Here is a 15,278-nt window from a genome sequence, read left to right as displayed (position 1 = left end):
GTCTGACACTTTGCAACCCCATGGACTGTAGCCCTGTCACGCTCCTCTGTCCATCCAGGAAAGAATTCTCTAGTGGGTTGCCATTTCCTTCTCCAGGGGATCTTACTCACCCAGGGATTGAACCTGTGTCTCTTGTGCCTATTGCACTGAAGGCAGATTCTTTACCACTAAGCCACTGGGAATTTCCTATATATAGTATAATTCCACTTATATGAAGTATGTAAAGTAGTCAAAATCAGAGATCAAAAGTAGAATAGGCTGATAGGGAGGAGAGAATGGGGACTTATCTTTTAAAGGTTGTAGATTTTCAGTTTTACAAGATAATAAGAGTTATAGGGATGAATGATGGTGATGGATACACAATATTATGAATGTAATTAATACCACTGAACACATATTTACAATCTTTAAGATGGTAAATTTTATATGCATTTTTATCACAATAAAAAAATCAGCAGGAAAATGTATTCTCCATTTAAAGAGTATTCCCTGCTTAATACTAGGATCTCTCCCTACTGAACATGGCAATTTCTTTTTTTGTGGGTCAATCTCTTCTTAATTGTCTCATGCAAACAGCTGAAAGTGCAATGCGAAGTAACAAAGCGAATGGGTAAATCTGTAATAAAGTCAGGATTTCCCAAAGTAAAGGGACATGATAGAAGATGGCTCACATTATGCTAGAAGCCACAGACCAATGAGGATCTGTTACAGTAGTTTTCAACTATGATGGAAAAGAGAATTATGTAAGAGCATGGCTGGAAAGGCACTTGAAAAAAGAATGATTTGAATATCAAAAGAATGTAAATCTTTTAAGAAAATATAATACAAGTATACATTTTTATTAAAACAAACATAGCACTTAAATTGTGCTAGAAAGTTAAATGTGACCTAGTGGGTATGAGAGGTATCAGAAAATTTTGTTTGGAAAACTTATTCTTCATTCATTAAAACAATTTATAGCTGTTGTTCAGTCGCTCAGTCATGTCCAACTTTCTGCGACCCCGTGGACTGCAGAACGCCAGGATTCTGTCTTTCACCATCTCCCGGAACTTGCTCAAACTCATGTCCATTGAGTCGGTGATGCCATACAACCATCTCATCCTCTGTTGTCCCCTTCTCCTCTCGCTTTCGATCATTCCCAGCATCAGAGTCTTTTCCAATGAGTCAGTTTTTCTCATCAGGTGGCCAAAGTATTGGAGATTCAGCAACAGTCCTTCCAAAGAATATTCAGGATTTCCTTTAGGATGGACTGGTTGGATTTCCTTGCAGTCCAAGGGACTCTCAAGAGTCTTCTTCAGCACCACAGTTCAAAAGCATCAATTCTTCAGCGCTCAAGCTTTCTTTATAGTCCAACTCTCACATCCATACATGACTACTGGAAAAATCATAGCTTTGAATACAAGGACCTTTGTCGATAGTCATGTCTCTGCTTTTTAATATGCTGTCTAGGTTGGTCATAACTTTTCTTCCAAGGAGCTAATGTCTTCTAATTTCATGGCTCCATTCACCACCTGCAGTGATTTTGGAGCCCCCCAAAATAAAGTCTGTCACTGTATACACTGTTTCTCCATCTATTTGCCATGAAGTGATGGGACCAGATGCCATGATCTTCGTTTTCTGAATGTTGAGTTTTAAGCCAACTTTTTCACTCTCCTCTTTCACTTCCATCAAGAGGCACTTTAGTTCTTCATTTTCTGCCATAAGGGTGGTGTCATCTGCATATCTGAGGCTACTGATATTTATTTTGGTAATCTTGAATCCAGCTTGTGCTTCATCCAGCACAACGTTTCTCATGATGTCCTCTGCATATAAGTTAAATAATCAGGGTGACAATATACAGCCTGATTTGGAACCAGTCTGTTGTTCCATGTTCAGTTCTAACTGTTGCTTCTTGACCTGCACATATTTCTCAGGAGGTAGGTCAGGTGGTCTGGTATTCCAATCACTTTAGGAATTTTCCACAGTTTGTTGTGATTCACACCACAGTCAAAGGCTTTGGTGTAGTCAATAAAGCAGAAGTAGATGTTTTTCTGGAACTCTATTGCTTTTTCGATGATCCAGTGGATTTTGGCAATTTGACCTCTGGTTCCTCTGACTTTTCTTGAACATCTGGAAGTTCACGGTTCATGTACTGTTAACGTCTGACTTGGAGAATTTTGAGCATGACTTTACTAGCGTGTGAGATGAGTGCAATTGTGCGGTAGTTTGAGCATTCTTTGGCATTGCTTTTCTTTGGGATTGGAATGAAAACTGACCTTTTCCAGTCCTGTGGCCACTGCTGAGTTTTCCAAATTGGCTGGCATATTGACAACAGCACTTTCACAGCATCATCTTTTAGGATTTGAAATAGCTCAACCGGAACTCAAACACCTCCACTAGTTCTGTTTGTAGTGATGCTTCCTAAGGCCCCCTTGACTTTGCATTCCAGGATGTCTGGCTCTAGGTGAATGATCACACCATTGTGATTATCTGGGTCATGAAGATCTTTTCTGTATAGTTCTTCTGTGTATTCTTGCCACCTTCTCTTAATAACTTCTGCTTCTATTAGGTCCATACTGTTTCTGTCCGTTATTGTGCCCATCTTTGCATGAAATGTTCCCTTGGTATCTCTAATTTTCTTGAAGAGATCTCTAGTCTTTCCTATTCCATTGTTTTTCTCTATTTCTTTGCATTAATCACTGAGGAAGGCTTTGTTAACTCTCCTTGTTATTCCTTGGAACTCTGCATTCAGATGGGCATATCTTTCCTTTTCTCCTTTGCCTTTTGCTTCTCTTCTTTTCTTGGCTATTTGTAAGGCCTCTTCAGATAACCATTTTGCCGGTTTGCATTTCTTTTTCTTGGGGATTGGCTTGATCACTGCCTCCTATACAATGTCATGAATCTCTGTCAATTGTTCTTCAGGCACTCTATCAGATTGAATCCCCTGCATCTATCTGTCACTTCCACAGTATAGTCATAAGGGATTTGATTTAGGTCATACCTGAATGGTCTAGTGGTTTTCTCTACTTTCTTCAATTTAAGTCTGAATTTGGCAATAAGCAGTTCATGATCTGAGCCACACTCTGATCCCAGTCTTATTTTTGCTGACTGTTTAGAGCTTCTCCATCTTTAGCTGCAAATAAATAATCTATCTGATTTCGGTATTGACCATCTGGTGATATCCATGTGCAGAGTCTTCTCTTGTGTTGTTGGAAGAGGGTGTTTGCTATGACCAGTGCGTTCTCTTGGCAGAACTCTGTTAGCCTTTGCCATGTTTCATTCTGTACTCCAAGGTCAAATTTGCCTGTTACTCCAGGTATTTCTTGACACCCTCCTTCTGCGTTCCAGTCCCCTATAATGAAAAAGACATTCTAGAAGGTCCATAGAACCGTTCAACTTCAGCTTCTTCAGCATTACTCGTTGGGGCATAGACTAAGATTACCATAATATTGAATGGTTTGCCTTGGAAACAAACAGAGATCATTCTGTCGTTTTTGAGATTGCATCCAAGTACTGCTTTTTGGACTCTTTTGTTCACCATGATGGCTACTCCATTTCTTCTAAGGGATTCCTGCCCACAGTAGTAGATATAATGGTCATCTGAGTTAAATTCACCCATTCCAGTCCATTTTAGTTTGTTGATTCCTAAAATGTAGACATTCACTTTTGCCATCTCCTGTTTGACCACTTCCAATTTGCCTTGTTTCATGGACCTGACATTCCAGGTTTCTATGCAGTATTGCTCTTTACAGCACTGGGCTTTTACTTCCATCACCAGTCACATCCACAACTGGGTGTTGTTTTTGCTTTGACTCCATTTCTTCATTCTTTCTGGAGTTATTTCCCCACTGATCTCCAGTAGCATATTGGGCACCTGCCGACCTGGGGAGTTCATCTTTCAGTGTCCTACTTTTTGCCTTTTCATACTGTTCATGGGGTTCTCAAGGCAAGAATACCGAAGTGTTTTGCCATTCCCTTCTCCAGTGGACCACGTTTTGTCAGGCTAGGGATCAAATCAATGTCCCCTGCACTGGCCGATGGATTGTTAACCACTGGACCACCAATGGAGTCCTTAACAATTGATTTTTGACAAAGGCAATACAGTGGAGAAAGAAGAATCTTTTCACAAAACTTTGTTGAAACCACTGAACATACATATGTAAAAGGAAAACAAACTACCACACACTTCGAAAAATATGAACTCAAAATCGACTTGTTCTAAATGTAAAAAGTAAAACTATATCATTCTTAGAAGAAAACAGGAAAATATTGTGCTTGAGTGCTAAGTTTCTTCAGTTGTGTCTGACACTTTGGATCCCTATGGACTGCAGACTGCCAGGCTGCTCTGTCCATGGGATTCTCCAGATAAGAACACGGGATTCTCCAGACAAGAATACGGGAGTGGGTTGCCATGCCCTTCTCAAGGGGATCTTTCCGACCCAGGAGTCAAAGCTGAGTCCTTTACATCTGCTCCAGCAGGTGGGTTCTTTACCACCAACTCCAACTGGGATTGCAGTTAGGGAAAGAGTTCTTAGACATGACTCCAAAAGCATGATCCAAAAAAGGTAAAACTGGAAAACTTTAACTTTGCAAAAGACCATTAAAAGAATATGAAGACAAACTATAAACTAGGAGAAAATATTTACAAGCCAAGTTTCTGACAAAAGGTCATGAACTCTTGAAACTCAATAGTAAGTAATCAAACAACCCAGTTAAAAAATATGCAAAAGACTTCATGAACAGACCATTCACCAAAAAGAATATATGGATGGCAAGTAAGCCCAGGAAAAAAACGCTCATCATTAGTTATTTGAGAAATGCAAATTAAAATTATGATGAACTACCACTACACAGCCGTTAAAATGACTAATATTAACAATAACAATATCAATAATAACAAATACTGTTAAGGAATGCAACAGTCACCCTGGAAAATGGTTTGGCAGAGTCTTCTAAAGTTTAAGTTAGCAGTCTATAGATTCAATGCAATCCCTATCAAGCTACCAATGGTGTTTTTCAGAGAACTAGAACAAATAATCTCACAATTTGTACTGAAACACAAAAAACCTCGAATAGCCAAAGCAATCTTGAAAAAGAAGAATGGAACTGGAGGAATCAACCTGCCTGACTTCAGGCTATACTACAAGGCTACAGTCATTAAGACAGTATGGTACTGGCACAAAGACAGAAATATAGATCGATGGAACAAAATAGAAAGTCCAGAGATAAATCCATGCACCTGTGGACATCTTATCTTCAACAAAGGAAGCAAGAATATTCAATGGAGAAAAGACAATCTCTTTAACAAGTGGTGCTGGGAAAACTGGTCAGCCACTTGTAAAAGAATGAAACTAGAACACTCCCTAACACCATACACAAAAATAAACTCAAAATGTATTTAAGATCTAAACGTTAAGACCAGAAACTATAAAACTCCTAGAGGAGAACATAGGCAAAACACTCTCTGACATAAATTACAGCAGGATCCTCCATGACCCACTTCCCAGAAAATGGAAATAAAAGCAAAAATAAACAAATGGGACCTAATTAAACTTAAAAGCTTTTGCACAATGAAGGAAACTATAAGCAAGGTGAAAAGACAGCCTTCAGAATGGGAGGAAATAATAGCAAAGAAGCAACTGACAAAGAATTAATCTCAAAAATATACAAGCAACTCCTTCAGCTCAATTCTGGAAAAATAAACGACCCAATCAAAAAATGGGCCAAGGAACTAAACAGACATTTCTCCAAAGAAGACATACAGATGGTTAACAAACACATGAAAAGATGGTCAACATCAGTCATTATCAGAGAAATGCAAATCAAAACCACAATGTGGTGCCATCTCACACTGGTCAGAATGGCTGCTATCCTAAAATCTACAAACAATAATGCTGGTGAGGGTGTGGAGAAAAGGGAACCCTCTTACACTGTTGGTGGGAATGCAAACTAGTACAGCCACTATGGAGAACAGTGTGGAGATTCCTTAAAAAACTGGAAATAGAACTACCATATGACCCAGCAATCCCACTGCTGGGCATATACAACAAGGAAACCAGAATAGAAAGAGACATGTGTACCCCAATGTTCATCACAGCACTGTTTATAATAGCCAGGACATGGAAGCAACCTAGATATCCATCAGCAGACGAATGGATATGAAAGCTGTGGTACATATACACAATGGAATATTACTCAGCCGTTAAAAAGAATGCATTTGAATCAGTTCTCATGAGGTGGATGAAACTGGAGCTTACTATACAGAGTGAAGTAAGTCAGAAAGAAAAACACCAATACAGTATTCTAACGCATGTGTATGGAATTTAGAAAGATGGCAACAATAACCCTATATGTGAGACAGCAAAAGAGACACAGATGTATAGAATAGTCTTTTGGACTCTGTGGGAGAATGCAAGGGTGGGATAATTTGAGAGAATAGCATTGAAATATGTATATTATCATATGTGAAACAGATCGCCAGTCCAGGTTCAATGCATGAGATAGGGTGCTCAGGGCTGGTACACTGGGATGACCCTGAGGGATGGGATGGGGAGGGAGGTGGCAGGGGGGTTCAGGATGGGGAACAGAAGTACACCCATGGCTGATTCATGTCAATGTATGGCAAAAACCACTACAATACTGTAAAGTAATCAGCCTCCAATTAAAATAAATAAATTTTTAAAAAAGAAAAAAAATAAAGTTTAAATTAAACATAGACTTACCATATGACCCAGAATTTCCATTACTAGGTATTACAGTAGGGAAGTGAAAACATTCATACAAAAGCCTGTACTGAAATGTTTATAGAAGCTCTATTTGAACCACTGAAAATTGGAAACAACTCAAATATTCTCTAGCAGTGAAAGCATAAACAAAATGATGTAGAGTGACACAATATATACTATGGTAATAAAAAGGAATGAATTATCCATAGATGCAACATTCAACAACTTAAAACAATCTCAAAGGCATTAATTTGAATGAAAAATGCCATTCTTAAAAGATCACATACTCTGTGATTCCGTTTACATGCTATTCTCTAAAAGATTTAAGTATGACAGAGAATAGACTGGTAGTTTCCAGGGATTAGGGATGAGTTCGGGTGTAATTATGAAGGGACAGCATGAGAAATTTCGGGGAAGGTTCAACTGCTCTGATCCTGATTGTAATATTGGCTACACAAATCTATACATGTTTTAGAAATCCATATAACCATACAAGTCAGTTTTACTGACTTTTAAATTTAAAATAAAACTGAAAACCCCGGAGGATAAGTGTAAATGAAATTGTCAAAAATAAAAACTTATTTTCCTAACTTTTAGTTTCATTTCACAAGATAAAATCCCAGGTGAGCCCTTTTTTCGCTATTAATAATGAAACACTGTTGTTTTATATGGATATACTTATAGCCTTTTTCAGCACTCATTTTCCTTCAATAAGCAAGACCTCCTTTATATTAAAATATACACTGAAAAAAAGAGAGGGATATATGCCAGAGTGATAACTACAGCAAGTTGTTTCTGGGTAATGATAGTATAAGTGACATTTTCTAAATTCTGTAGAATGAGTTCATATAACTTTAATAATCAGTAGAAAAAAGGGGAAAAAATCCTTTAAATGCAGGCCTAGTGATGTTTTCTAAAAGAAAACTTTGGGACTGTAGTCCGTAAGAAGGGAGAAGATAAGCACCTAGTAGGAGAGAAGGCAGGCAGCACAAAAATGATCAAATCTGCTGGTGTTACTTGTGAAGTAAGAAAACTGGACATTCTTAGGAAGGTGAAGGCTAGCTTACCTGAGACTGTTTGAAAACATCCTTCCCGACCACATCCAGGTTTGAGGGGTCTTTGATGGAACTAACATACTCAGAAACAGCCTTGATTACCACATCACAGGGAGGAAGAACCAGCTGATGAGCTCTGACCTAGAAGAAGTAAGATAAGCAAAGCATACTGATGTCTAAGATGGATCATAAGAAAAAGAGCGAGACGGGTGAGATACAGAATTCAAATTCAGTAAATCCACTGAGAGACAGATATCATCTTTTCTTTAAATTAATATCCCCCTAATTTTCAGTACAGAACACTTGGAATCAAGATCGAAAAGGATAAAGAATGAAAAAACCATATCAGTCATAATCCCAAAACAAAGTTACTATTTTATGGCACTGCCATAATTAATCATGACAAATTGTCATGATACATTTTAGCTGTTTCCAAACTTCTGCTATTAAAGGTAATGTTGTAATGTGTGAATCATGTTTGAATCCTGATTTGAAGTAACCACAAAAAAGCTTTTGTAAGACAATCAGGAAAATCTAAAAATGGATTAGATATTAAGATGATATCAAGAAATTATCATTAATTTTCTTAGGAGTAATAATGGCATTGTGCCTATGTCAGAAAATGCTCATGTGTTTTACAGATGCGTATCAAATAACATGAGAGTGAAATAACTTGAGGACTGGCATCTGTTTTAAAATATATGAGTAAGAGAAACAGCAACAACAAAAACTCAAGCAAATGTAGCCACATTTTAACAACTACTGGCTATGGAAGATGTTACAGTGACAGTTAACTATATATTACTTTTTCTATTTTTGTGATGCTTGAAAATTTTAAATGTTATGGTGAAATGTAGGTATGACTTGTTGTCCACCTTCCAATGATCTAATTACATGTTTTCTAGAATGATAATTGCTGAATGAAAGGCTATCTACTTCTTAACAGCTTTTCAGTTCAGTTCACTTCAGTAGCTCAGTCGTGTCCTTGCAAACCCATGTCGTGTTTTTGCGACCCCATGCATGCCAGGCTTTCCTATCCATCACCAACTCCCAGAGCTTACTTAAAATCATGTCCATCAAGTCAGTGATGCCACCCAACCATTTCATCCTCTGTTGTCCCCTTCTCCTCTCGCCTCCAATCTTTCCCAGCATCAGTGTCTTTTCAAATGAGTCACCTCTTCGCATCAGGTGGCAAAAGTATTGGAGCTTCAGGTTCACCATCAGTCCTTCCAATGAATATTGAGGACTGATTTCCTTTAGTTTGATCTTGTTACTGTCCAAGGGATTCTCAAGAGTCTTCTCCAACACCACAGTTCAAAAGCATCAATTCTTCGGCACTCACCTTTCTTTGTGGTCCAACTCTCACATCCATACATGACTACTGGAAAAATCATAGCTTTGACTAGATGAACCTTTGTCGGCAAAGTAATGTCTCTGCTTTCTAATATGCTGTCTAGGTTTCTCATAACTTTTCTTCCAACGAGCAAGCATCTTTTCATTTCATTTCTGCAGTCACCATCTGCGGTGATTTTGGAGCCCAAGAAAATAGTCTGTCATGTTTCCTTTGTTTCCCCATCTATTAGCCATGAAGTAATGGGACCGGATGCCATGATCTTAGTTTTTTCAATGTTGAGTTTTAAGCCAGCTTTTCCACTCTTGTCTTTCACTTGCATCAAGAGGTTCTTTATGCCTCTTTGCTTTCTGCCATAAAGGTGATGTCATTTGCATATCTGAGGTTATTGATATTTCTCCCAGCAATCTTAATTCCAGCTTGTGCTTCATCCAACCTGGCATTTCGCATGAGGTACTCTACATATAAATTAAATAAGGAGGATGACAATATACAGTCTTGACGTATTCCTTTCCCAATTTGGAACCAGTCCATTGTTCCATGTCCAGTTCTAACTGTTGCTTTTTGATCTTCATAGAGGTTTCTCAGGAGGTAGGTAAGGTGGTCTGGTATTCCCATCTGTTGAAGAATTTTCCACAGTTTGTTGTGATCCACACAGTCAAAGGCTTTGGCATAATCAATGGAGCAGAAGTAAATGCTTTTCTGAAATTCTCTTGCTTTTTCTATGATCCGGTGGATATTGGCAATTTGATCTCTGGTTCCTCTCCCTTTCTGAATTCAGCTTGAACATGTGGAAGTTCTCGGTTCATGTACTGTTGAAGCCTGGCTTGGAGAATTTTGAGCATTACTTTGCTAGTGTGTTAGATGAGTGCAATTGTGTAATAGTTTGAACATTTTTTGGCATTACCGTTCTTTGGGATTGGAATGAAAACTGACCTTTATCAGTTCTGTGGCCACTGCTGAGTTTTCCAAATTTGCTGGCATATTTAGTGCAGCACTTTCACAGCATCATCTTTTAGGACTTAAAACAGCTCAGCTGGAATTCCATCGCCTCCACTAGCTCTGTTCGTAGTGATGCTTCCTAAAGTCCACTTGACTTCACATTCCAGGATATCTGGCTCTAGGTGAGTGATCACGCCATCGTGGTTATCTGAGTCATTAAGATCTTTTTTGTATAGTTCTCCTGTGTATTCTTGTCACTTAATATGTTCTGCTTCTGTTAGGTCCATACCGTTTCTGTCCTTTATCGAGCCCATCTTTGCATGAAATGTTCCCTTGGTATCTCTAATTTTCTTGAAGAGATCTCTAGTCTTTCCCATTCTTTTGTTTTCCTCTATTTCTTTCCATTGATCACTGAGGAAGGCTTTCTTGTCTCTCCTTGCTATTCTTTGGAATTATGTGTTTAGATGGGTATTTCTTTTCTTTTCTCCTTTGCCTTTCACTTCTGTTCTTTTCTCAGCTATTTGTAAGGCCTCCTCAGACAACCATTTTGCCATTTTCCATTTCTAAAAGCTTTTAATACAATTTAGGCATAGGGTGTACCATTCATTCCTTCCTTCAATAGATATTTAATGCCTATTGTGTGCCTGGCACTGTTCCAGGCATTAGGGATGTAGCAATCAAACAGACAGACAAAACTCCCTGCCCTCATAGCTTAAATTCTTTTATTTTTAAAATTTATTTACTTTAATTGGAGGCTAATTACTTTACATTATTGTATTGGTTTTGCCATAGTACAGGTGTGTTAGAATGGGATAAGTTTGGTGAAACAAACAGAATAATATAATGTATAGTGTGCTAAATGTAGGTAAGGGGTATGGAGAAAGTACCAACAGAGAAGGAGTTAGACAATCCAACTGTCTGTGTGTGGCAGGTGAGGGGGGAGGTAATTTTAAAAGAGTGTCAGGAAAGGCCACAGTGCCAAAGAACATTTGAAAAACCTATAAGAGTGAAGAAATATCTGCGTGGGAGGAAAAGGCAGTCTCAGTACAGGGAATGGTAAATGCAAAGATTTGAAGAACAAAAGAAAAGGAGATGAGATTATAGCTGTACAAGAGGGCCAGACAGCACAGGGCTTTGTAGGCCATGGTAAAGATTAGGTGAGTGATATGAAGAGTCATTAGAGAATTTTAAAAAGAGAAGTGACATGATTTGAGTCAGTTTTTAACATGACTCTGGCTGTTGTACTGGGAATAGATTTGGGCCTGGGGGTGAGAGGTATTGGTACATGAAATAGTGAAAGCAGAAGACCAATAGTTAGTAAAGTGGTATAATAATCCAGGCAAGAATGATGGCTTGACCAAGGTAGTAGCTGTGAAAATGATGAGAAGTGGATATATTTTGAAGAAAGAACTGATGGTATTTCCTGACCAGAAGAGAGGTGGAGCATAAGTAAGAGAGACGTCAAGGATGACTCCAAGCCTTTCAGGCTGAGCAACTGGAAGGATAAAGTTGCTGTTAATGAAAATTAGGGATGGCTGTGGAAGGGACAGGTTTAGGGGAAAGATCAGGAGTTTCCATTTGGATGTGTTTCTTTGACATGTTTAGTAGGCCATTAGATATTGGGAGCTAGAGTTCAAATGGGAGGTCAAAGCTGGAGACGTATATTTAGAAGTCATTAATGAACATATGGTATTTAAAGTCATGACACCAGATTAGACCAATCACCAAGGGATTGTGTGGATAGAAGAGAGAAAGGACTGAAGATAGAACTCTGGGACACTCCAAAGTTAAGTACATAAGACAAGGAAACAGCAAAGGAGACAGAAAGCAGTGAAGTAGGTAGGACACTACAAGAGAATAGGGTCCTTAAAGCCAAGTGAAGAATATGTTCTCAGAGAGTGAGCAAGTGGGTCATATACTGCTGTATGGTCAAGCAAGATGAAAACTGAGAGCTAGCCATTAGATTTATTAACATCACAGTCACTGGTGACTTTGTTGAAAGCAATTTCAGCACAGCAAACTGAAGAGAGAACAGGGAAAGGGGATAGTAAACAGCTCAAACATAGGCAACTCTCTAGAAGAGTTTGCTAAAAGAGAAGAAGAAATATGGAGCAGTAGCTTGGGTGGAGGGAGTGAAATCAAGAGCAGGTTTTATTTTTTATGATGAATGCATGCTTATGCATCTGATGGAAAGAGCCAACAAGAGAGGGAAGATGATGTGGGAGAAAGAGGGGAGAACTTCTGAAGTGATGTCCTTAAGTTAGCAAGGAGGCATGGATTCAGCAGAAGAGCAGAAGGGTTGGCCTAAGACAGGAACAGTGACAGGTCATCCAAGGCAGGCAGAGCATGCAGGTGAGAAGTTGAAAGAGTGGGACCTGGTGGAAGTTTTGTTACCATTGCTTCAATTTTCTGAGTGAAATAGGAAGCCAGGTCATGAGCTGAGAATAAGCAAGGAAGGAGAATTAGAGGCTTGAGGAGAGAAGGAAAGATGTGAAATAGACATCTAGGAGAGTGAAAGGATTAGGGAAATATAATACCACCAACAACTTATACTACCACAAGAAGTATATGACAGCACCAGTCTCAACACAGCCTTGACAGGAGTGGGTAGACTACTCTTTCAATACTTTCTAAACTGTTAAGTTAAAAAAAAGAATCACACTGCTCATTTAATTTGCATCTCTGATCACTAGTGAGGTTTAACACCTAGTCATATTATTGGCCACTCTAGTTCCTCTTTTGTGAATTGTCTGCTTCTTTCCTTTGCTCATTTTTTTATTTACTAGGGTATTAGTATTAATATTTTTCTTCATAGGTTTGTATGAATCCTTAAGATAATAAAGGTGTGAGATAATAGAAAACATATATTGTTCTCTGACTGCAGTTCCTAGCATAGAGCACCTAAAATCTTTGTAATTTCCTAGGTGGTAAGAGCACTCCTGTGCTCAGGATCCTCCCAGAGCTCATCCTATGTATCTCTTTATCTGGCTGTTCATCTGCATCCTTTGTCATACCCTTTAATAAACTGATACATGTAAGTATGTATTTCCCTGAGTTCTATGAGGTGCTTTAACAAATTTATTGAACCCAAGAAGGGAGTCATTGGAACCTCAAAACTATAGCTAGTTGGTTTGTAAGAAGCACAGGTGATAACCTGGGCTTGCAACTGCTATCTGAAAGTGTGTTGGGGGTGGGGTGGTCCTTGGAATTGAGTCCTGAACCTGTGCAATCTGATACTCCTCAGGTAGATAGTGTTAGAATTGAGTTAAATTGTAGGATACCCAGCTGGTATCACAGAAAATTGTTTGGTGTGGGGAAAACTCCCCACGTTTAGTGACTAGAAGTGTCAAAAGTGAAGTACTCTGTGTGACAGTGGTAGTAATGTGAGAGAGAGAAACACACAGGGAAGAAAGACACGGGGCGGGGGGTGGGGGATAACTAGATTTTTCCCTATATATTAGGTAGAAAACTGAGTTTCTCCTTTTCAAGAGTATTGACCATAATTATAAATTTTTTGTAAGTATCTGAAATAATTTAAGTCTAATGAAAGATTTACTCTATCAAAATCCCAATCAAAACGTGATGTCCTCTAGGCATGGATGCACAGGCAGGAAATGGGACACATTACCTTAAGTGATGCAAGGGGATGTTCTGGTCCCAAGAGGCTCCAGTGAAAAGCAGCCAGGTCCTCATCTGGGAGAATGTGGTTACCTATAAAGTATATCTGTCATTTATTGACTGTACAAATATTTTCTTATAATCTCCAGGCCATGAAGGGACTTTGGGGAAAAAAATCAAATATTTCATACATATCTATGTTCTTAATTTAACAACTACAGTAACTATGTTTGATTATCTACTATGAATCACATACATTATATATATAATCTTTATAATAACTGTGTATGGTAATATCATCTCCATTTTTATAGATAGGAAAACAGGTTTGAGCAAGTCCCGTGACTTTACCCAAGGTGCCACATCTAATAAGTGCCCACACCAGGCTAAGAATCTAGGACTGTCTGACTCCAAAGTTCATGCTATTTTCTGTCACCCAGTTATGCTGCCTTTTATAATAATAGCCACTGACTGCTGACTGCCTACTAAGTGCTCGACATTTTATATATCTTATTTCATTTAATCTTATCAATAACACTGTGAGGTATTATTATTCCATTTCACAGATGAGGAAACTGAAACCAGGAGGTGTAACTTCAGTGATTTGTCCAAGGCCTAATTCCAAAACTTGTGCTGACTCCACTAGATTATCCAAGCTCAAATTCTTTGGGATTATAAACAGAGGTCACACCTGAGACAAGATATTAACTTTCATGCTGTCAGTACTTGGAAAACCAACTCAAACATAATCAAGTCTGCAGTTAACTTTGAAATACATTTTTTAAAGAAAAACTGATAGATGGATATAAAGACAGATATATGATAAAGCAAGTTTAGTAAAATGTTATTGGCAGAATACGGGTAGTAGAAACAGGATTTTCAGAGCAAATTCTTGCAGTTTTGCTGTACTTTCGGGAATTTTCATAATAAAATGTTAGCACAAGAGAAACAAAAAGAAAAATATGCAGAATGACTTGTGTTCTTGATCTAAAGTTAAACAGTGGGGAAGAAATGCTAATACTCTGAGTGGGAAACCAAAGTTGCCTAGGGCTAATAAGATATTTGGCCCTAAGATGGTACTCTTCATAACATACTTATAGAATGTAATGAAAGAAAAATTTTCACAAGAATCAAAATAATATTCTGGAATATCCTGTATTAATTAATAATAAAACATGCTGAGTTTCTAGTATGAATCCCCAAAGCACAGTGCTTGGCATGCAAACTTTCAGAAGATAAATCCAACAGTGATAACCATTGCTCTGGTTTTCATCTCTTAACACTGAAAGAGGAAACTTACATGATCATTAGAGTCTGTTCTTTGGACCACCTACCTAGCAGTGCAGCAAATATGGGAAAATTCATCCGCTTCAGGCCTAGTTGCTTGGCTACCTCCTGCATCAGAAACTGGTTGGTGGTGAGGTTCTTTCCATTCCAGCTCAGCTTCAGAGCATGGGAACTATAGTAAGAGGGAATATTGTAGAGAGCATACTCGGAGTCATGGGCAAGAAGACCATGGAAGCCATTTTCCCTGAAAAAAGCCACCACTTCCAAATGGTGGTCTTCAAGGCTCTGAAAGACCTAGGAGGGAAAAAGAGAACACGTCAT

The 15,278-nt window shown here is 38.5% G+C and overlaps 1 protein-coding gene across 3 annotated transcripts in view; it reads right to left on the bottom strand.

Annotated features, from left to right (window-relative positions):
* FAM120C (family with sequence similarity 120 member C) overlaps window positions 1-15,278 on the bottom strand; it is a 146,125-nt gene that overhangs the window by 75,938 nt on the left and 54,909 nt on the right. For all 3 annotated transcript variants that reach the window (XM_055393947.2, XM_088834140.1, XM_055393948.2), the window contains exons 2-4: window positions 15,005-15,251; window positions 13,681-13,763; window positions 7,772-7,900 (exon numbers count right to left, since the gene is read on the bottom strand). In XM_055393947.2, coding sequence (XP_055249922.2) covers window positions 7,772-7,900; window positions 13,681-13,763; window positions 15,005-15,251 — 459 coding nt within the window. The remainder of the gene's footprint in view (window positions 1-7,771; window positions 7,901-13,680; window positions 13,764-15,004; window positions 15,252-15,278) is intronic.

Source organism: Moschus berezovskii, chromosome X, assembly GCF_049115385.1.
Source record: "Moschus berezovskii isolate FMDL1 chromosome X, NW_MosBer_1.0, whole genome shotgun sequence".
NCBI classification, from domain to species: domain Eukaryota; kingdom Metazoa; phylum Chordata; class Mammalia; order Artiodactyla; family Moschidae; genus Moschus; species Moschus berezovskii.
The sequence above is the reverse complement of the archived record's forward strand: the minus strand, read 5'-3'. Positions and strand labels throughout refer to the sequence as shown.